The 22,743-nt window shown below is 53.9% G+C and overlaps 1 protein-coding gene across 41 annotated transcripts in view; it reads right to left on the bottom strand.

The window, feature by feature from the left end:
• ZMIZ1 (zinc finger MIZ-type containing 1) overlaps positions 1 to 22,743 on the bottom strand; it is a 238,602-nt gene that overhangs the window by 30,781 nt on the left and 185,078 nt on the right. For 39 of the 41 annotated variants that reach the window (XR_011538339.1, XR_011538344.1, XR_011538318.1 and 36 more), the window contains one exon: positions 5,055 to 5,199. Coding sequence is in view for 36 of the 41 variants with exons in the window: in XM_070613207.1 (XP_070469308.1) it covers positions 5,055 to 5,199 (145 nt within the window). In the remaining 5 variants the exon portion in view is untranslated. Of the gene's footprint in view, positions 1 to 5,054; positions 5,200 to 11,094; positions 12,088 to 22,743 lie in introns of those variants that run through there. The other 2 variants (XM_070613357.1, XM_008515730.2) reach the window with 2 other exon arrangements.

Genomic DNA, 22,743 nt, shown 5'->3' with positions numbered 1-22,743 from the left:
CTAGGATGAAATACATGAACACAGGTAAAACTGAGTGTGGTGCTTGGCAGACTCCTGCTCAACTGTGCTTACACTTTTCTCTCCATTTCTCCAGCCTGACTGCAGTGTAGGTCCTAGATTTACTTGATGATACAATGATGGTACTTAGAAGTTTTGTAAATATGTTATCAATGGGAGGGAGTGTTATTATCATTCCTGCCTGTTGAACATACTTTCCAAGCCTTGAAACTTTCCTCAGCGTTCCTCTGCCTTCCCTTCTCTATCTAGTGAAGTCCTTTAAAGCCCAGCCTTGATAGTCCCTTTCGTGACTCTCCTAAGCAGAACCAAGGGCATTTCCCTCTGTGTCATCAGTATTTTTTCAAACCTTTTATAAAGAGCTCTCCGCACTGTAGTTATAGTGGACAGTTTACACGTCTGTTTGCCAGTTCCATGGGCGCTGACTGATGTTTGCTAAATGTGGGAAAATGAGTAAAGTCCAGAAAGAGGGAATGATGGTTCCTGGTTCCTGGGCACCTCCTGTGGCAGTGTCTACACAGACATCCACGGAGGGAAGAGGAGGGGAGGGCTGAGTTATTTCTTCCCTTGTACTTCTCCCACTTTATTTGTGAGAAATAACAAATTCCTATCGAGGGTATTGTTGGACCCTAATCGATTTCCCTGACCTGGCTATACTGGTCCTGTCTCTGTGCAAGGCTGCAGTGTAACCACTAAGGAACACCAAGCTGGTGAGGAGCTGAAGCTCTCACCCTCTTTAGTTTAGGGGAGCCATTAACAGTGCTCTCCATCATCACAACGACTGGGGCCTGCTTCCTCCCCTCCCTGCGGTGAAACATAGAAAGGAACTTGTGCAGTTAAACTGCATATTAAAGGATTTTAAATTTTTTCAGTAGGAAGGAGGAAAGGAAAAGATCCTGCATCTGGGCAATCTGGAATGATGGAGCAGGATTTATGGGTCCTTCAATCCCCCTCTTGTTGCTTTTTTTTTTCATTTTCTGGGTGCAAGAAAAAGCATCTATTACAAGCTGAACTTCAGGTACAGCTATGAAAAAAAAATCTAAAAATGAAAGCAGTGAAGGTGGTGTGATGTGACCAAGGAAAGGAGAAGACTGGCGGTCAGTTTTGATGGACCTCTTCTTTGCTAGCTGACTATCAATGAGCACATCAGAGTCTGATGGCACCAGGCTGAGGGACAGGGAATAATTACTGGTCCATGGGGCTCCCTGGACCTGGTGATGAGCACATTGTAAGTCCTGCACTGCTGTTCCACTTGTACAGATGAGGAAATGAGGCACAGAGAGGTTATGAAACTGCCCAAAGTTATCCAGCTAGAAAATGGCAGGGATGAAACTTGAGGCCCATCAGCCTGGCTCCAGGACCTGTCAAACATGCTGCAGAGAGGGAAGCACCAGGCCCTCCGCCCCAGGATTGAGTGGCACACAAGGGCCCCATCCAGGTGGATCCAGGGGAGCATGAGGGCCCCCTACCAGGAACCTCTCCTTTGGGGGCCACAAATCCCTCCCGAGAAAATGGTGGCACCCTTCAGTCTTGGAGTCTCCCCCAGCTCTAGCGGGCTCCGATTGTGATCAAATTAAGAGTATAAACAAGATTTATTAGGCTTTTAATTACCTTTGCAGCACTGATTTGTATACAGGCAATGTGGTGATCACAAATGGCTTTTTTAACCACTCATTAAAAATCTGGGAGAGGAAGGCGGAAATATTTATTGGCATTAAGTCCAGGTCACTGCAGGGATTGTGAAAGGGTCCTGCTGCCTGGCCAATGGCCCAAGGCCCCTTGCTGCCCTGGGCTGGCCTCCCCTGGCCTCCCTTTTCCTATGTGGCGCTCTGTGCACCTCTGTGAAGTGGAGAGGACAGCACCCACCTTCAGCTCAGTGGTCAGGACCACACAGGGTGCGAGTCCAAAGACTGCTTCACAAACCATGAGGTTCTATCCAAACGTGGGGGTACTCCAGATTCCTCTGTGCACCAGCACCCTCAGAAACTGTCTCGGGCTGCAGCAGCCTGACCCTTTCCTGACATCTCACTCACGATTCCGAGCTCCACCATGTGCTCACTGGTCTTGCTTGGAGGCACAGGCCCCGACTCACAGCCTGGTGCTGTGGTGCCAGCCCCCATTGCTGGCAGGGGACGTGACCACGAAGCCTGAGCTACAGAAACATGAGAGTCACAGGGCCCTCAGAGAAAGCCAGGAGCTTCACACTTCCGGGCTCCCTCACCTCTTCCTGTCTGCTTGTCCTCAGAGCCTTCAGACAAGGACGCTTGAGTCTTGAACAGTCGTGCACCTCTGAGCACCAAATCCTGAACATCCCAGGGTCCCCAAGCTCATCCTGGCTAAAAGTTTCCTTAATGAAAAGGCAAGTCATTCAATGACATTATGGTGGATGACAATTGGAATAGTTTCCAATCTGTGAAAGTAGTTGACTTTCTCTTCCCCTTTCTTTCCTTCCTGTTTGGGAAATTACATGAGGCCCTTAAAAGGTAATGGACCCCATTCGAGTTTCCCTGGAAATGAGGGATTTCCCCATTGGGGAAATTCATGAAGTTACAAGTAGAGACTGGCCAACCTGGAATCACTGGTCACAGTGTGCCCTTGGAACATGCCTGGGCCTGAAGGGAGTGGCTTGGTCCTTGTTCAACTGATGACACTTCTTTCTGATCTCAACTGCCCCACTATAAAATGGGAAATAGGATGAAGTGTGCATTAAAATTGGGTCAACAACCAGATACCACCTCACTGATCCTGAATGGTCAGCAGCAGGGTGAAGCACAGAGCACTGAGTGTGACTCAGTGCTGTGCCCTGTCCCTTACTGGCTATGTGTTCTTGGGCAAGTCACTGTCCTGCTCTGGGCCCACTTTCCTTTCCAGTTCTGCCATTCATGGTGGGACGTATTGTCCAGAATGCTCGCCACTTCACTGTGCTCCATGAGGAGGGCGCATTCCATGGAACCACCCGGTCATCCATCAATACTTAATGAGTCTCCAGAGAAAAAGCTCTCCCTTCTCTGACAGCTGCCTGTTTTGCATTCTCTACCCTTCTACCGCTGTGTGACAGGGAGTTGAATCAATGGTGGTGGCAGAGGTGGCAGGGCACTGGGTACCAGCCAATGGCTCTTTAGCCCATAGCACTTCTTGGGAAAGCCAGTTTGAACTCATAGAATGCACTTGCCCAGCTCCCAGCTCAAGTCCTTCAAGGTCAAGGCTGTCCTCTGGGCAGCCTCCTGACAGTCAGCTAGCCACCTTCTTCCTTCTGAACCTGAGGGCAAGCCACCTGTCATCCAACCCTATTATTGCCTCCATCTGCCAGCTCCCAGTCTTGCCTCACTGAGTTTTATTTCCCCAACTAGGGTGATTCAGCTCCTGGAGCACAGCCACCCTTCATGTGTTAACCCCAGGACCCAACAGTCTCACGCCTTTAACTCAACTCAGCAAAGACCTGGCAAAGGGCTGGCCATGGTCCAGATCTGTGGCACTCTGTGGCCCCAGTGGTCATGGCCAAGCAGGTCTGAGGCAGATATCTAGTGGAGGCTGCAGGGGCCCTGGCCACCATCAGCAACAGCTTTACTGAAACGACTTGGAGGAGACAAGGCTGCGAAGGACACAAGACTTGGGATGATAAGAGGCAGGATGATTCTGGCAGGACGGAGAGTTAATGAGCTAAAACGTAACAAGAGTCAATAAAAAGTAGGTAGGTTAGGTTGCATCCAGCTGCAGCCTGTGCTCAGTGGCCAGGCAGCAGTTCAGATGGAGATGACCTGCAGCTTTTAGCTGAGCCAGGGGCAAGGGGTGGGAGGTAGACAGAGCTGGGTTTTGCCTCTCTAGAGCAGTGGTTCTTAACCACAGGTGAAAACCCCACCCCCTTAAATGTGCAAGGGTACTTTTGCAACACCTGGGGGGCATGGGAAGAATTGAGTGGGCGGGGACCAAGGCATAAATGCCCTGCAAAGTCCTGCACTGTGAGAAACTAACCTGCCCGAATGCCAACGTCCCTCTGAGAAACACCCATGGGGGCCTCTTCTAAGAGTCAGAGCTGTCCTGGGCCTGACCGAGGGTGTGCCGAGGCAGTGACCCTGGGTGGCGATGCTGGGCTTGCTGTCCTGAAAAGTGCTTCCGATCGAGGCAGGGAGCCCCACATCAGGGCCATCCTGCTCAGGCAGGGGACTGGGCTCCAGGAGCTCTGAGGTCCCTCTGGCTGCAACACCCTCTAATTCAATTTACAAAGTAGGGCCAACACCTGACTTCCTGGCAGTGCCTTGATGGTGCTCTGGCTGCGGGTGCCTCAGTCAGGCTGAGTAGTGAGAGCCGAGCTCTGACTGCACATGCCCCTGCTGGCCATCAGCAGGTACCAACACAGGGAGACCACACAGGAGGATAGGCCCTGCTGTTCCGGGGTCAGCACGTACAGCGCTCAGAGAGCGTGTCCCCAGCTAAGCAAGGGACCTGTGAGATAATTAACCGAGGGAACTGCCAGTCCTGACCATGTGCTCCTTCTGAGGCTGGTGCAGGGTGGACTGGCCAATCCCTTGGTGCCTGGCAGCCTCTGGCAAACCTGTTCCCGCTGTGACCCTGGGTTTCTGGTGGCCCAGCCTCACCTGGCTACAGCCTGGTTAGTCTGGGCTGGCTCTGTCCCTGTCTTGGGGTGGGACCACTGGCCCTGTGACCTTTCTGAGCCCATTCCAGCCCCGATTCCTCTGGGTTTGCCCCAGAGCCTACGCAGGAAAGAGGGAAGGCCCTGGGTTCAGGAATGCTAACTTTCTGCCCAAAGTCTAGAACCTAAAGAGACGGCCTCCAGCGAAGTACAGAGCAGTCAGGCTGGGTAAGCCCAGCACTTTCAAGCTCTGTTTTGATGCGGGAAACAGTACTCTCCCAAGGATTTAAACAACTGTATTTTAGAAAAGGTCATCCCCACAGCTGGTGAGAGGCCCCCACCCCAGTTCTTCTATCTCAGGGGCCTTTCCAAGGAGATCTAGGGGCCCTGGGGCAGACTGCCCAGTGCTCACCCAAGCAGCCCCGCCCAGTGGCACACACCCACTCACCTGTGCGACAGAGTAGGTTTCATGGAGCTCATGGAGTTGAGGGGGGGCTGCATGGGGAGTTTCCCGGGGGGATCGCTCTGGCGGCTCTTCTGATGTCGGAGAAGCAGCAGGCGGCCGAGCTCCTCGCACCAGGAGGACAGCAGTGCTGCAAGGAAGGACAGGATGGTCAGTGGGCACCTTGGCCACCACGCCCTGCCATGCCGACTCCCCCTCACCCTCAGAGACTGGGTGTTATCAACACTGGCTTTGCTCTCACCTTTGTGTGACACCAGGAGAGTCACTAAGCCTGCTCAGGAGGCCTCAGTGTTCTCACCTGTAAAGTGGGACTAACACTACCAAAGGAGGACCGAAAAGCAAGAGTAGATCAGAGGGGGGCAGATTTTAATGGCAAAGAGGAGAGTCAAAACAATGGAGCCGACAGCAGAGATGGTGCCAAGGGGAGACGGGAGAGGGAAAGACGGGCCCATATACAGACCTTATGTGGGGGGAGGTTTGGAAGTGCTGGCCACCCCCAGACTTCTCAGTGAAGCTCACCCCCTCGGTCTCTGGACAATCAGTTCAAAATGGCTTCTCCCATGGGTGGAGCCACAAATCACAAGGTTTAAAATCCAGAGGCTTCCCGAGCCTGCTGACACCCCAGGAGTGCCTGCAGGGTTCTCCCTGAAGCTCCTCCCCGCAAAGTGCCCTCTCACTGAGAGCTGAGCCTGTACGCACACGACTTCTGGTCAGATCTGCGATCGGCCCCTGCACCGCTGGGCACAAACATTTGGCAGGACAAAGGATTTCCAGGCCAGAGAGTGGCCCAGGGTAGAGGGGCTAAGCTGGAGTCTCCTAGGGGCACCAAAGGCACAGGAGAACTTCCACATCCAGGCTTAGAGAGAGAAGCCTTAAAAGCAAAGAGAAAAGCAGCTGGAATTAATTAATCTGGTGCAGGAGGTGGTGTGGTATGGGGAGAGCATGATTTTCTTTCATTCTTCACTGTCCCAACGTGGCCACCAGAGGCCAAAACTACCCTCAGGTTCAGTGTGTCTGGCCAGTCCTTCCAAAGTGCATGACAGAGCTGAGATTTGGGGAGGGAGTCGGGAAGCGTGGTCTGTCACCACCTTGCTGTGTGACCTTGAGGAGCTCAGAGACCCTCTCTGGGCCTCAGTTTACTTGCTGGAGAAGAGGAGTAGACTCTTGCCCTGTCTTCCTCCCAGGGCCTTGATGGGGGAACTGCTGAGACTGTACGGAAGCAAAAGGGGGTGACCACGCCCAGCCAATGCCCCACTCCTGCCATGAGCGCTTTGGCCAGACTGATCTGATAGTGCTGGAAGTACTCAACTGGGTCAAGTTGAACCAGGGGCCTTTTGAACCAGGACTGCTCAGGCACTGGGCCGGATGCAGAGCCCATCTCCTCCTTTCCAGGGTCTTCCATCTGGATGCTGTACAACACGCTTCTGCATACTTTTCACGAATCTGCCCAACATGATCCAGGACAGCAGCTATTATCCCCATCCTGGACGTGAGCAGACAGGCTCAGGCAAGCAAAGTCACTTGCTCACAGTAACCACCGTCAGAGAGGGGCAGAGACATAGATGGTGCCCTTGCCCCAGGCACTGGTGGTGGGGCGTGAGGTTGGACCAGAAGGTAGGGGAGGAGATGAAACCCTCCAGAAGGCAAAACTCCCAGTGGCCATGGTCTCCAGCCCCTCCATTCAATGAGGACCCCTCAGGCCTCGCCTGAATCACACCCTTCACCATGTTCTCCCAGCACTGCGGGAAGACACCTAGACACGTGATGTCCAGGAGCAGCTGCACAGGGCTGCCACTTCACATTGCCCAGATCCCAGATGGGGTCCCCCATCAGCCTGAGGCCCTGAGAAGCAGGGCTGGGACCCTCTCAGACCCTGCCAAGCTCTGCCCCTGCTCATAGTCCAGGCAAGTTCTATCAGGAGAGTACAGTGGGTGGGCAGGGGTCGGGAGGCAGCTTTTAGGACCAGCAGGAGAACCCCATCCATCTAGTCTTGCTGTGAGCTGGCTGTGAAGGAGGTGCCCACGTTCCAGGGGCCGAAGGCAAAGGAAGGGCAGTGGTTCTTGAGGGGAATGGGGTGGGGCGGGGGGGAAGGGGTCCTTCCAGGGCTGCTCTGGGTATGTTGCTTGGCTTGTGCGGTGCTCAAAGGCAAGCAGGGCTGAAATCCAGCCTGTGCGCCCTCCCAAGAAGGCACCTGGCCCTCCCTCCAAGAAGAGGTGTCAATGGGCAAGCTGTGTCTTTAAAGATGTACCCTGTCCCTTTGTGTGGGGCTTACCTTGCCACCACCTGCACAGGGAGGGGATACCAGAGAGGGGAGACCCCACCCTGAGCATGAGTCTGCTCAGAAACTGTGGCAAAAATGCCCCTAAAGTGGTAGCCCAGCACACATCTGCTGCAGCTGGATGGGGCGGCAGCCTATTCAGAGGGGCTAGAACAAACAGAAATGAATTTCCAGATTTCTCCCTTCTTCTCCCAGGCCCCTAGTTACTGCCTCTTGTGCAGGGGGCACTGGGCATCAGAAACTCATTTGTACTCCAAGCACGAGGGCTGCCGGATTGCAGTGATGGAGGGATTGCTTGGCTGCCAGCACAAAGGACAGCCACAGATGGTGCCACCCACTGCCCACCCTGCCCATGGCTGCCTCTCTCAGCCTTTGCTCCTCCCCAGGGGCCACCACAACATGCAGGTGGGGATAGGGGGCACCAGGGGGCAGTCAGAGCTTTTCTCCAATCTCAAGGGCCCCTGCTTGGTCAAGGACAGCCCTTGTCTTCCTATTACTAGTGGAGTGGTGTTTTGTAAAGGGAACAAAGAGGTGGGTGGCATAGTAGAGCATGGCTGTGGAGGGCCTGGGATGTGGCAAACAAATGTGACGTATGTATTAGGCGGCCACAACACAACACAGATGCCAGGACAGCCATGTTCCTACAACCAAGAAGGGAAGGATGGGAGTGAGGGAGGCACCACCCTCAGACCCCAGCCTGAGCATCCGGCTAGCACAGAGGCCACGCTGGCAGACACATGGCAGGCAGAGGCACGGAGGGTGGACACAGTGCATGCTTTCATCATGGTGCAAACCAACACAACCTGTCCGGAGGCAAATGCCGGCTAATGACAACATGTGGGATTTGCAGCCAAAAAGGAGCCTGGGTACTGTCAGAGACCCAGGAGGACAGACAGACACACAGAGGCAGGTAGCAGATTACACGAGGAAAGAAAGATAGCGCAGCAGGTGGGTCCCTGGATCTGGGCTGTCTGCACAGCTGAGCTGAGTGTGCCTGCTCCAATGAGGTGGGTCCTGCCTGCATACCACTTTGGTCCTGCATTTATTTTCTCTGTGCACTTGTTGGGGCATCAGGCATGAAGAGTCGAGGGATGGGAAGGCTTGATGTGCTTGGCACAGAGCACACCCAGCAGCAAGGAGGGGGGGCAATTTCAGGAAGAGACACCAGCCATCCTAACCTGCTGCAGGTGGGGTCAGGAGTGCCTCTCCTATGTCTGGACAGCCATCATAGTCAGCCTCCTACCTCGTCCTATGAGTGCTACTCACCAGTGGTAACAGGGGTGGTCCCCAGGGCCCCCTTTTTGTACAGAGGACACCAGACTGAAACAGCAGCTATGATCTCATGTCCCTTTCCCCCATTACAAGGGGGAAAGGGACATGAGCAGCTTACTTGGCCTCATGACAACCTTGGGCAGCGCGTGACGGCCTCCCCTCTTCGACAGAGGACCTTCAATTGGTGCATCATGGCAGAGCCTGGCCTCCTGCTGCCCAAGCCCCATGTACGTACAGCCCACCTGCACAGCTGTCAACTAATGCCATCCAGCTTTCGGCAGTGAGAGGTTCCGATGCTTGTCGGAGAGGGGCATGGAAAGGAACTTTGGCTGCACTTTGCATTCTTTTTGGATCCCTTCTAATTTGGGGTGTTGGTGCAGGGAGGGCCTTCTGCCTGTCAGAAACGAGAAAGCAGGGGGGCTGTTGGGAGCAGAGGCTCAGTGCACAGCCAGGGAGGCAAGGGCAGTGCAGGCTGGATGGGACCACCTCCTCCTGAGGCTGACAGCAGGACTACAGCAGTACCAACTGCCCCCTCTGCTGCAATGAGTCCTGGCTTCCGTAGGGGAGGAGGAATAGGGGCACAGCTAGGAGCAAACTCATCTCTTTGGGGCTGCACCTCTCAGGTGGTGCCCTCACCCGAGGCAGGGTCTCTGTGACAAGCAGGTGCTGAGCTGGGTGGGGAACCCAGGAATCTGGGCTCTTGGGCTGGCAGGGAGCCAGGCTCTTCACTAACTCTATCTTTTTTCTTTTCTTTTTTGAGGAAGACTGGCCCTAAGCTAATAGCTGCCACCAATCCTCCTCTTTTTGCTGAGGAAGATTGGCCCTGAGCTAACATCCATGACCATTTTCCTCTATTTTATATGGGACGCCTGCCACAGCATGCCACAGCATGAAACAGTGAGTAGGTCTGCACCTGGGATCCGAATCAGTGAACCCCGGGCCGCCAAAGCAGAACGTGTGAACTTAACCACTGTGCCATTGGGCTGCCGCCTCACTAACCCCATCTTGTTGTCCTCAGCCCTCATCTAGGGGCTGTGCCGGTGGTGGGAGGTCGCCTTTGACCCCAATTACCAACTCTGAGCCTTGGCCCAGACTTCCAAGCACTTCCCAGACTTCTCAGCATGAAACACGTAAGCATGCATAGCCCAAAATGTGTAAAACGAGCTCACCAGGCCTTCCTGCACCCCTTCAAACTGGCATCCTTGTTGCCAGGCTCCCCCTACTCCGATCCATTCTCATCTTAGGTACCAAGGTCTTTGATTATCCACCCAGTATTCACTCAGCAAATAGCTGCCAAGCCCCTGCCATGTACTGGAGTTCCTGCGGTGCAGTGGACTGGGTCAGCACACCTGCTGCAACTCTTCATGACTCCCACAGGAAGTCCAAACCTCTCAGGACAACATGCAGAGCCAGGTAAGACTGGGAGGCAGCCCCGCCTCTCACTCTCCTGACCCTAGGAGGCAGCTGATGCCCTGGGGTTCATGGTGAGGGACCTCAACATTCTGGGTTCCACCACCTACAGCTAGCTATGTGACCTTGGCCAAATTAAACAAGCTCTCTGGCCTTTAGTTTCTTGACCTATCAAATGGGCATAATACTAAGCTCACTCCTTAGAATCATTGTGACGTTTAAATGACACTAACAATTACGAAGTGCTTAAAACAGTATCTAGTGCATAGTAAGCATGGAGTCCCTGAAAGCATTGTGTGTGGTCTCTGGAGAGCAGGTGGGACGTCTGCAAATGCGCTCTATTCTCCATAGGTGGTAAAGTGCCTCAAGAGTGAGAGAAGCCTTCCCAGGCCCCTCCTGAAGATGTCAAGGCAGCCCTGATGGGCACCAGTGCCTACACCACCCCAAGAGAGAGGAAGGGAGAGGAGGGAGGATGGCAGGCAGGCCGTGGGGAGCAGAGGCTAGGTGCACTGGCTCTGAAGTCCAGATGGGGCTTCAATCATGTCCTGCCACTCTCCAGCTGTGGATTTCACCCAGGCTGTCTCACCACTTAGAGCTCCCACCTGCGAAATGGGCTTAACAGGAGCTGCTTGCCTCACAGGATGGATGTGAACTATAAACTGGCGTTGTCAATCAGCTGCAGGAGTATCCAAGCAAAAGCCAGAAAAGGAGGGGAGGGAGGGTGGGCAGAGGACCAAGAGACCCTGTAACTCACACCAGCCCCAGAAAAGCAGCCCCTCAATCCTGTTCCCACCGCCACATCCCACGGCACAGGGAGGGCTGGTGAGCACCAACTCCAGAACCAGCCTGCAAGACCTGATCCTGACTTGGTATCTAACATCCATGTGACACCCGAGCAAGTCACCTAACCTTCCTGTACCTCAGTTTCCTCACTCTAAAATGGGGTGGTGGTAATTCTACTCCCTATCTCATTAGGGCAGTTGCAAGGATGAGCTGAGTCACCATGATGAAGCACAGGAACAGTGCCAAGCACACACGCACGTTTGCAATGACAGCATTACTGACCTTGGTTGGTAGATGAGTGACCAATGGGTGGTTATGGGGCCTTGGCATCTCTGTCCACTTCTGATCACAGGGAAAAGGATAGGTGTGCAGCTCTGGAAGCTCACAGGGCATGGGTGGGCACAGGGTATCTACAAGCCCCGGGCCCCCAAGACCAGGCCTGTCTGCCCACTTGCCACAGGAAGCAAAAATCAATTCCCCTTCAGAGGCAGCTCTGCCTCCACTTTAGTCCATGGAAAGGTGCTTTTGGCCCCAGAAGGGAGGTATTCTGGCTTCCCTAGGGTCCCCCGAAGGACTCTCCAGCAGTGTGGACAGAATGTACTTCCCCAGCCCAATGGCAGGCATCTTGAATGGGGGGCTCCTTGTGATCCAGAACAGCTCAAGACCCAGGCTGGGCATCTCACTTGGCACTGTCTGGGGCCCTGGCCTTCAGCAGCCAAGTTCCAAATGGCCACGTCCACAGGGGAAGCAGCAGCCCTGAGGGATCAGTGGAAGGGACAGGGGACTCGAGCCAGGGAGAAGAAACGACAGGTTGACCTCTTGAGCTCCCATTGCCTGCACTTGTCTTTGTAGCTCATCCAGGAACTCACGAAGGGCACTGGGGTTGCCATTCCAGACTTGCCATGGACTTAAACCACTAGGGTCATTTGCCAGCAGCAAGTCTTACAGTTGATGCCGTGTCACGGTGTGATCGACAGTGTGTTTTTCCTTCCTAGCAATACATGAAATAGCGGTGTGTGTGACAATGGGGGGCATCTTCTATTAATGGGATCCAGCAGACGTGTCTAAGGGGCCCTGCTCTGAAGGATGCCATAGCTACAGCAGCAGGAACTCCTCTGGAAGAGAAATGGACATGAACGCCATGTCTGAGAATCAGGAGGGGCGCAGGACACAGGTCTGAGGGAGGGCACCGAGGGAGAGCCAAGTTCCCGAGACTTGTTCCCCAGAATCTTCCTGGCTCCACCCCCTGCAGCCAGCCGCCACCACCACAGTGTCCTCGAGGGGAAAGAAAAAAGAAACCAGGTGTAAGAGTGAGGGCAGGTCTGGAGTGGAGTCCTGGGGCATCTTAGTCCTGGCTTGTCCCAGATGTGCCCTCCCTGAGGACAGTGACAGGTCTTGCATTTGCCTCTGTAGCTGCAGCTCCTGGCAGAGGGGACAGGTTGACCAGACTAGCATGGGGCCACTGGTCTCAGCTGTGGTAGGTACCAGAGAGAAAGTGGAAGGAAGAGGCTGCACACCCAATTTGGGAATTGCCTGGGTTCCAGGCAGGGAGGGTGGAGCTGCATTCCCCAGATCAGCCGGGTCACCAGCAGACAATGAGCTGGTGGGAAGTGGAGGGGAGGCAGAGGCTGGGGTCTGAGAGTCAAGCATCAAAAGGGCAGACAGGCTCCCCCGGGCACATGTGAAAGGCTGTCCCTCACTAGGGTGGACTCGGGCTTAAAAAGGAGCCAGAAACCAGAGGCAGCCATGTGGCCAGAGGAAAAAAGCCTTCTGTTCCCTAAGGAGGTGAGCAGGGGGATGTTCAGTGAGAGGCCTGGGATGCTCATCCCCAGTAAAGTCTGGGAAGTGGTTAGGGATGGGAGCAATAGTGGGGTGCATGGGGAGGATGAAAGGCCTTCTGGGGAGGAGGGTACAGAGACCTGGACTGGATGTAAGGGCCAAGCAAGAGAATTATCAAATGTGCTGCAGACTGGAGAAACTACACACAAAATGAAACAAAGGCGTATTCAGTATCAGAGAGCATCTTAGCAGCTAAAAGGCTGCTGTAGAACAGAGGAACTCTGTGTGTGTGTGTGTGTGTGTGTGGGGTGGGGGGGGAGGAGGAGCTTCTGAGACCCAGGGGTGCCCAGGAGGAGGCCCTCCAGGCAGCAGCCAAGGCTCCAACCATACCCTGAGGGAGGGTTGAGGAAGAGTCAGGCAGAATGAGGCAGAAAGAGCTCCCGAGAGCATGCAAGCGGGGTTCACTGTTCTGTTAAAAACATTAACGATACATTTTCAAATGCTTCCATACCATCAGCTCACAAGACCCTCTGAAGTGGCAGCAGAAGCCTGGTGGCCCCATTTCCTGATGGGAAGCCTGGCACAGGCATCTGGAGGGCCTTGCCTGGTGAGTCAGGGCAAAGAACCAGGCTCTGCACCGGGCTCCTCCCCTCCGCCTTCCTCCCCACACGTCCAAGTCCCTGTTCCCATACCCACTGGAATTGCCAGGGAGCAAATCAAGCAGATGTCCCTGCCCTGCCCCACCCACATGTCATCGTGGCCTGATTATCTTTGCAGTGTGTCCCCTTTGCTTCTTGCCTGTTCCAATCACCTTCTGCAGCCTTGTCTGTTCTTGCTGAATTATGACAAGTGCCTCCTATCATTCTTCTCAGTCTCCAAACTGCCTCCTGCCAATCCACTCTGCAAGGCGGCTAGGAGGAATTTTTCCACACGTGTATTCTGATCACCAGTTTCCAATCTGTGTCCCCAGAGGCTGCACCGGGCCTGGGAGACAGTAGATGCTCAATGGATGCAGAAAAGAGTGAGAGAGCCAGGCTACCAAGGGGAAAGATGTGGTGTTTGGTAAGGAGGGCGTGAATGCCGAGAGCCCCAGTGGGATTCACAGGGTTCACTTCTCCAACCCCGGTCCCCAGCATGGTGTTTGGCACTGGCCATGCAGCCAACACACAACTAATGGGTTGAAATGAATCACAGCTAGATAAACCGATATTCGACAAGGTGGGAAAGATGGACAGACAGTGAGTACGCTGTCTGAGACCCAGATGATCAGCGAAGTGCCTGTGACCTGGCACCCTGTGGCTTTTAAACCTGCTGGCATCTCCCGATTCCTTGGGACCTGGACTGACCTCAGGAGCATCAACCCTGCATGGAATCCTATCATGGGTGCATCTAGAGATTGGTGCTGTTATCAAGCAAAACCTACAACTGAGTCAAATGACACTGATTTAGCGACATGCACAGCCACTGGTGGGCCACACTGAAATAGGGAATGAAAGGTAAGAGTTTACAGAAACAACATCAGCTCGTAAACTTTGGAGGCGCTGCAGCCCTGGTTTTTTCTCTGCTTGTGGATTGACATCAGTGTTCATCTTAACACTGTCTGTCCCACAGGGGAAGACGGAGGGCCTTCCTAGACTACCTCACCTAGGGCTCCCTGAGCCTCCTCCTCCTGTCTCCCACACCCAGGCCACACCCTCCTACCCTCTGACCTTCCTTTTTCATCCCCCAAACAAGGGGTCCTGGCACCATTGCCCAGAGGGTCAGAGATAGTGGAGACTCCTGCCTACACCTGGGAACCCATGCAGAGAAGGAGTGGGGAGGGGCTGGGAGGGGAGGGGAGGGGAAGGGGGAGGAGGACATGGGGGTTTGAGATGACACGGGCCTGGGCTATTCTGTCTCATCTGTAAAGTGGGGAGACAGCAGAGGCACCTCTGCACACAGGCCTGCCATGAGAAGTCCCCATATGAAGGAAGGGCCTGAGCTTTACGTGACATGTGAGAAATGGCACATGTTGTGCCAGAGTCTCAACTGGAAACCCAGAAGCTGTGAAATGCTGACTACCTCCTGCCTCCAGATGGCAGAGTGGCCAAGAGCACAGACACTGGAGCCAGGTCACCTGGGTTCAGATCCCAGGTCAGACATTTAGCAGCTGTGTGACCTTGGGAAGTTATTTAACATCTGCTTGCTCTGGTTTTCCCTTTTGTAAAATAGGAATAATAAATCTTACCCTACCTCCTAAAGTCATGAGGATTAAACAATCTAATACACATAAAATGCTGGTACAAGGCCTGTCATATAGGAAGGATTATATGAAAATAAACTATTACTGTTTCTGTTGTTGTTTTTGAGCACATGTCCCTTTAAGATTAAGAGGTTTCTCTTTCCCCATCTATGTGCTGTTCCTCTAATAAAATACCCTTCCTTTCACCCATCTCCAAGATCATAAAAATGTTTATATGCCTCGGGCCCAGCCTTGTACCTCCTCCTTCACACTGGGTGCTCCCTAGCACCCAGCTGTGCCCACACCCAGTGTCTTCCCTGCCAGACACTCTGTACTGAGCAGACCCGAGGCCTCCATGGAACTGAGCCCTGACTGAGCTCACTTCTGACTCAGCTCTCGGGTCATGCAGTGCCAGCGGCCAGTCAAGGCAGACTCCTCTCTCAGTGGCGCCTGGGCGTGGGGGCTGGGGCAGACTTTACAGCCGTCCTGCTCTGGCCCATGACCCCTGAAAATAGAGCTACCCACAGAATTGTTACTGTGCCCTCCCCTGTAGGCCCGCCATTGCTGGGTGTCCCCAGAAATGGAAAATGGGCCCGCTCCCTGCCAGTTCTCTTGGGTCATCTCCTCCCCGGAGGAAAGAGCACAGGATGCTCATGACCACGGAAGGGTGGGAGCCAGGGGCAGTCAGAGGCTGCTCAGCCTCCAGAGACCAGCGTCAGCCCTAATGTGGCCACTGACCCAGCAGGGCAGCCTGGAGCCACGTGTGTGTGTCTTTAAAATGGGATGACCATTAGGGCCCTGCTCACCTACTCCTTAGGAGGACCTAAGGGGATCATGAGGGCACACAGACAGCCCTTCGTTTTTCCCGACTGCCTGCAACCTCTCCCTCATCTGGGTCTCACAAATCCCCAGGCGAGAGGCTGGATGTGGATGTCCATGTTTTACGAAACAGAAATCGAGGCCCAAGAGGGGATGATTCAACCACAGTCACCCCACAGGGCAGGGGCCCTGCTGCTGATGCAGGATGGTTTCCCTTTTATCCTCCGAAGTCTGTCATGCCACATATCTGAGAGCAGGCACATCCCCAGGAGATGGCTCAGCACATCCCGCCCACCTCCCATTCCTGTGATTCATCGCTATCCCAGCTTCTTGTCCCCAGTCTGCTACCAACTTCCTGTGTGACCTCAGACAACTTCCTCCTCTCTCTGGGCCATATGTCAAAGAGGGGGTGGGCGCTGTGTTCTCTGAAGTCTGTGGCCCCATGAATCAGCCCTGGTCTCACAGCAGGGTCACGCTTCTCAGGGCTGAGGCCAGCCTTGACTTCTTCTCACTCTGTAGGTGCTATGGGATGAGCTGGCCATCCTCACACCTGGCCTGGACATGCCCCTCCCCAGGTATGGGCTATAGATAGAAAGGGCTCCAGAGATCTCACCCTGCCCAGGTGCCTAGAGCTGACAGCAGGGAGTGGATCTGCTGAGGTCCTACAGCTGGTGTGTTTAGGACCCAGGAGTGAGGGGGCCCCGGGGCAGGTGGGAGGGGAGAACTCTGTAGCCTCAGCTGCTGGGGCCACTGTTAGGCAGTCCCCCTAATTACAGGAGACATCATTCCTGGGGGTTGTAGAGTGGATTCTGGTGGCCCTGACAGCTGACCCCTGGAACAGAGATGTTTTCCTTGGGGGAAAATCTTCCTCTCCTACAAAACAGCTGTATCATTGCATTACCACCAGCAGCAACAGTACGGTGCCCTGAGTTTCAACTGCTGGTTTTTCTAGAGCATTCCCACACTCTGCTCTGTTATCTCCCAGACTGTGAGTAGGAAAGTTAAAACAGGGATGAATTGTCCGCTAGCCCTCCAGCTGTGAGTGACCCTGTCCCTCTCCATCTCTGTCCACCCCTCTCGTCCACGCACACGCTTGGGCCCCATGTGAAGGGAGGACTGACCAGGTTGATGGTTTGGTCAGCCCAGGATGTGAATGAGGCTCATGGCCTGCCCTGCTGGGCCCTACCTGCTTCCTCATGCTTGAAGGTCCTGCAGTCCAGCCTGGCCCGAGAGGGACTCCTCAAGAGCCCTCCCTCCGGAAGGCTCCTCGCACGCTCCCACTCCCCTCCCCAAGCGCTACCTGGTTGGCAGGAGCTGGGAGTCTCAAGGTGTGTGACCTCATCTGGGAACTGAATTCTGGGGGACCTTGGAGACAGCAGGGTTGATTCCCAAACCGGTCTGGCCGCGCCTCACTCTGCAGAGGCCTCAGGGCAGGATGCTCGGACCCAAGAGGAGATGCCAGACGGGTTGAGCCTGTCTGTAGGCTTTAGGAAAATCCCAGCCTGAAAATTCCCTGCCCACCTCACACCACCATCTGGGCCTTCCTGGATAACTCAGCTTCAAGTGAAAAGACACTCATAACAAGCTTGGGAGGCTTTTCGTCAGAAAGAGAATGCCCTGTTCTGGGCGGTGCCCCTGAGTCCTGCCAGCCAAAGTGTTGAGGTCCAGACACCAGCCGGCAGGGAGCCGCCACTGTGTACTCCACCCCCTCGAAGGACTGGTTCATACACCCCTTGCCCCCTGGACCCACACAAGCCACCTGGCTGTGGGGGAGTCACAGCCCCCATGTTAGACATGAGGGGTGAGCACAGGAAAGCAAGGTAAGTGGCTCAGGGCACCCTTGAACTTATGGCAGGCCAGCAGCAAAGCAGGACCTTCTCATCTTACCCAGGGTATTTGCTGGCAGCAGGGCAAAGGTGGGGATCTTGACCACCTCAGCTGAAAATTATACAGCATTAATAGCAAAGCAAGTGTGCTAGCCAGGCAAGAGGGGCCTGAGCCACCCCCACAACAGACTGAGGCCAAGAGGCCTCTTGTGCACCTGTCCTCATATTCCAGAAGGACACAGGACAGATCTCTTTGGCTACCCAGGGATTGACCAGAACATCCATAGCGGGGTATGCCTAGAGCCAAGAGTCTCCCCACCTCCATCTAGCTTCAAGGCAGCACCCAAACAGGATGAGGGCAAGGATACAGGGCAGCAAGGATGCTCCCCACACGCTGCAGGCGATGGGACGACACTCCCGTTGAGTCTGTAAGACAAGAACGGAGCCACCCTCGCCCTGCCTCCACAGGAACCGTGTCCCCAGGACCCACACAGCCTGCACGCCCGTCATTCCAGCAGATGCTACCTGAGAGCCTGCTTTCTATTCTTCATGAAGTTTCTCCTGGGAGCTAAACACCACTGCCCATTGCTTCTTCTCAGGAAGCCCGAGGGTTAAGGAGGGGTTATAGGAATCAGTTTCTTCCCTGGGTAATTTACTTTTCTGAGGCTTCCCTGCTAGGTAGTCAGTTTGGCTGTGTCGTCTACTCCCAGCATAAGAAGGAGAGGTCAGTGTGAGGCCAGGCCCTTTCCAGGGTCAACCAGACTCCCGAGAACACCACAGCCATCCACCTTCATGGACCCCAAGGGAGCTGTGAGTCTGAGCACTGAGAGGCTTTGCTGTGCATTCCCTCCATTCGCTCTGGCCCCCATGTCCAATCCCAGGCCCTTGGCTCTTCCTGTGAGCCAGGAGCCAGCGACAAATCAGGGGTGCCTCAAATGGCAATTTCCTTAGACCCAGCCTGGGCTCATGAAGCCAGGGTAGACCATCCCAGGGTCCTGGTCCTGAGACTAAAGCTTGGGAGGTGCCAATCCCAGGACACCTTAGTTTCTATAAAGGAACTACCTGGAAAGACTCTCAGCCCTAAAGAGTGACTGAGGAGGTGTGTGCTACAGTGACAGGGGCAGGAGAGAGATCTGGGCCGGGCAGCACTTTGCCAGCTGATCCACACCCTCGACTACCAAGTTGGGTTCAGGCCACTCGCTGCTCTTTGAGAAAGAAGAGATTCAGGAAAAACCTGCTGACCGGACCCCCCACCCCACCCCACCCACTCCCTCCTTCCCTGCTTCCCCTGGCTAGGTGACCTGGTTAACCTCCAAGAATCTCAGCTTCCTGGTTCAAGAAACGCAGAGGGCGATTCCTTTCTTCCCACCCCAGGCTTGTGAGGGTAAGGCCTGAGCCACAGGGCAGGTGGCTTAGTGGCAGAGGCAGGGCTCCTGCTCGAGCTGCAGTCCCTCTGGAAATCAGGCAGGTGTTTTAGCTCAGGGGCACATGACCTGGCCTCTTGAGCGACATTCAGTGGAGACTGAGATGCTCCTTCCTGATCCTGCACAGTGGGAGATGACAACCTTCCAGTGCGTTCTCTATCCAAAATCGTGTCACCGGGTTTTCTCTCTTATCCATTTATTCAGCAAGAGCAGTAGCTCACCTGCACATTTCACATTTCTATGTCTTGGCTTCCTAATTGGTCACTCCCCTCCTTTTCTGAGAAACCCTGAGTGTGGATGTTTGCTGAAGCTCTGGAAACCACCCATGCCCGGCAGTTACGACCTCTCCAGATGCCCAGCAGGGTTTGGTAGTGGATGACCGGGCTGCTTGAAACACCAGAGTGGCCTCCATTTGTCCTACGGGGCTCTCCTTCTAAACTGCAGGGGTCCCTGATGCATTTTGGAGACTATTTGTCACTCTTTTAGCACACTATCCACTAGTTTTAGTTATGTATAGGTAGACAGCATTTGAAGAGAACCTGACATAGAGACTGAATTTACAGAACACTTGCGGTGGGGGGGACAGGAAACAAGAGGGGACATTTTTCTTTGCAGAAGCTGCTTTATGTGATGAAATGATTCCCTGTGAGGTTTCTTTAAATGTCCAGCTGCCTTGCTGCAATGAAAATAAGAATCGTTTATGAGAATTCCATTTACATCTAGTGTTTCCTAGCTGCACTTGTTACTCAGAGTGTAACACACCTGGGTGACGTCTGGGTGAGTCTGAGTCCTGGATGGTGAGGTCCCAGGGCAGGACTGAACCACCTGGGTCTCCAGGGCAGAGGTTCCCAGTTTTGCCAGTGCATCAGAATCATCTGGAAAGCTTGTAAAAATACAGAGTGCTGAGCCTCACCACCAGTGGGTTGTTGGCTTCAAGTGGGTCCAGTGTGGAGCCTGAGAATGTGCATTTCTAACAAGTTCCCAGGTGATGCTGATCCTGACGGTCTGGGGACCCCTTTTTGAGAACCACTGCCCTAGACTGAGGGGTGAGCTCAGGTGCCATTTGCTGCATGAATGGAGGGGGAGGGAACCATTCCTTCCTTTCCCCTGTGGGTTCAGAATATGCACAAGCTCTCATGCCAAGAGAACCCTGTGCTTGGCTGATGGTCTCCAACACTGCTGCTGACTTACCCTTTCTTTGTTTTCAAGGCCCTGGAGGTTTGACCCCGGATTCTCTTCCTGGCCTTGGTACAGGAGAAAGAGCACTGGGCAGGGAGTCAGGAATGAGTGAGCCTGGGTTTTATCTACTAGCTATGAACTGTGTGGTCTTGGGCAAGACCCTGGCAGGTTTCTTCACCTGCATGTAAAGGTATCTCACTAGCTGCTCTAAAGGAGTAACGAGGCAAGCTTGACAGTGGCTACTGCAGACGGAGAACCTGATTCAGGCCAGGCAGTTTTCTCAGCACTCTGTACGCCCTGTCTCATTCAAGCCTACACTCTGTGAGATAACTACTACCATCTCCCCATAACACAGTTTTCGGCTCCACCGCTTGCTCGTGTGCTAGTGTGCCCTGTGCCCTCCCTGCCTTGGGGCCTGCCGCACCAAGTGGCTGAAGGGCTGAGTTAGGTCCTGCATAGCTCAGCATGGCTGTGGCTCTCAGGAAGCAGCCCCAGAACAGTTGTGCAGGCAGGCGGGGGAAGACAGCAGCCTGGGCCATCTGCAGTTCAGGCCTGGCTCCCTGTGTCTCTTTCAGAGCAACTAGGGGAGGGAGCCATCATTTGTTTAGGTCTCTGCAGTGTTTAATCACCACTGGCTCTCCCTCCCACCTCCCCCTTCCAGTGCCTGCTCTCTCCCTGCAGGAAACAGCTCTCTGCCTTCTGCCTCTGATGGAGGCCATAAAAAATTAACAGCACCCAGAGAGAAGGAAACACTGGGCAGAGACGGCTGTTGGAGCCAAATGACCAGCTGGCCCCAGCCAAGCAGACCCCAGTTGGGCAAGCTGGATCCTGAGGTGGCTCTGAAGGCCTGCACTCTCCCAACTGACCACCCAGCAGGGCCAAAGCATCTAGGATGGCTGTCAGTCTGGGAGTCCAGAGCAAATCCAACTGCCTCTGTGGGAGCCGGAATGCAGAGCCTGGGCCTGCCTGGGACCTCCAGCCCTTGGAGAATCTGAGGACAGGGATATACTCTCTGCCTCTGCCATGAAGAGAGCTGGCCCATGCAGGGACATGCCCTCGGGAAGGTCAACTGCAGGCCAGGCAGAAACTTGACACATCCCTTTTCTTTGTTCACATTCCTGACAAGCCTGTGATGCCAGGATCACAACCCCCATTTTCCAGGATGAAACTGGTGCTCAGAGAGGTTAAGGAACCTACCCAAGGAGAATCAGCCAAAACAACTGGCAGAGTGGGATCTATTTATTTTTAACTAATGAAATTACTTTTTATTTACATAAGTAATACACAAATCCATTCTCTTTAGAAAGCTAACACTTCAGATAGAGACCAGAAGAGGGTTTAGGGCTCACATTCGCTGGCCTCCAAACCCATAGTTTTTCTATTCCATCTGATGGTTCCACCTCTGTTGCATTTCACCACCCTCCCTTCTTAACTTTTAAATGTTATTTTAAAGAAGTAATGTGTGCACATGATTAAAAATGTACAGAAGTAGAAAAAAAGATATGTACTGAAGAACAGTCTTCCCCAACTCACTCTTCTTGCCCAGTTCCTCTCACCAGGGGAATCACACGAATGGCTCTGGGTTTTCCTTCCAGAGTTCTTATGTTATTTGCATATATCACAGCCTTTGCAATGTCTGCCCAGAAGGTTCTGGCCCTGGAAATCCACGTGGTTCACCCCCTCCTCCGCTCAGCCAGGGCTTCCCTGACCTTTCCAGTTTATAGACTGCAACTCCTCCTCCGCCAGCTGACTCCTCTACATCCCTCCTCCGCTGAACTGCTTTCCAGAGCACTTACTACCTTCTACTTTTTATCTTATTTACCATCTGACACCCCACCCCCTGCACTGGAGCAAAAGGTCTTCCAGAGCAGGGGTTTCTGTGTGCTGCGGTCATGGCCACATCCTCAGAGCCTAGAACAATGCCTGACATACAGACATACAGTGACAACCAACACCACAGAAGCACTGGGCACAGGCACAGTGTGTACGGGGATCCCACCCTGATGCAGAAGGTAGCAAGGTGTACGTGCTGTTCTCAAGTTCCATTCCCTCCCCCCACCCGAGGAAGATTAGCCCTGAGCTAACATCTGCCAATCCTCCTCTCTTTTCTGAGGCAGACTGGAACTGAGCTAACACCCAAACCCATCTTCCTCTACTTTATATGTGGGACGCCTACCACAACATGGCTTGCTAAGTGGTGCCATGTCCACACCTGGGATCCAAACCGGCGAACCCTGGGCTGCTGAAACAGAATGTGCACACTTAACCGCTGCGCAACCAGGGCGGCCCCTCAAGTTCCTTTTTAAGAACACATGCTTCAGCTCAAAACGACTGTCACTCCTGGAGGACAGGACTGTGCCTCTTCTACCTCTTGTCTCTCCAAGGACCCTGCCTGGTCTGGGGCACATGGCAGATGCTCAGAGCTCAGAATGACCAGACTGGAAACTTGACCCCTACCTCACACCACAGACAAAAAAAAAGAGCGAAACAATACACTGCCTGGAAGATGACACAGGAGAATATCTCCATGACCCTGGGATTGGAGAATATTCTCAAATAGGACACAACAAGCACTAACCATAAGGGAAAGTTGATAAATTTTCCAACATTTAAGTGAAAACCTTCTGGCATACCAAAATACACCATTAAGAGAATGAAAAGGCTAGCCCAGGGTGGCAGGAGA

Source organism: Equus przewalskii, chromosome 1 (genome assembly GCF_037783145.1).
Source record: "Equus przewalskii isolate Varuska chromosome 1, EquPr2, whole genome shotgun sequence".
In the NCBI taxonomy this organism is placed as follows: domain Eukaryota; kingdom Metazoa; phylum Chordata; class Mammalia; order Perissodactyla; family Equidae; genus Equus; species Equus przewalskii.
The sequence above is the reverse complement of the archived record's forward strand: the minus strand, read 5'-3'. Positions and strand labels throughout refer to the sequence as shown.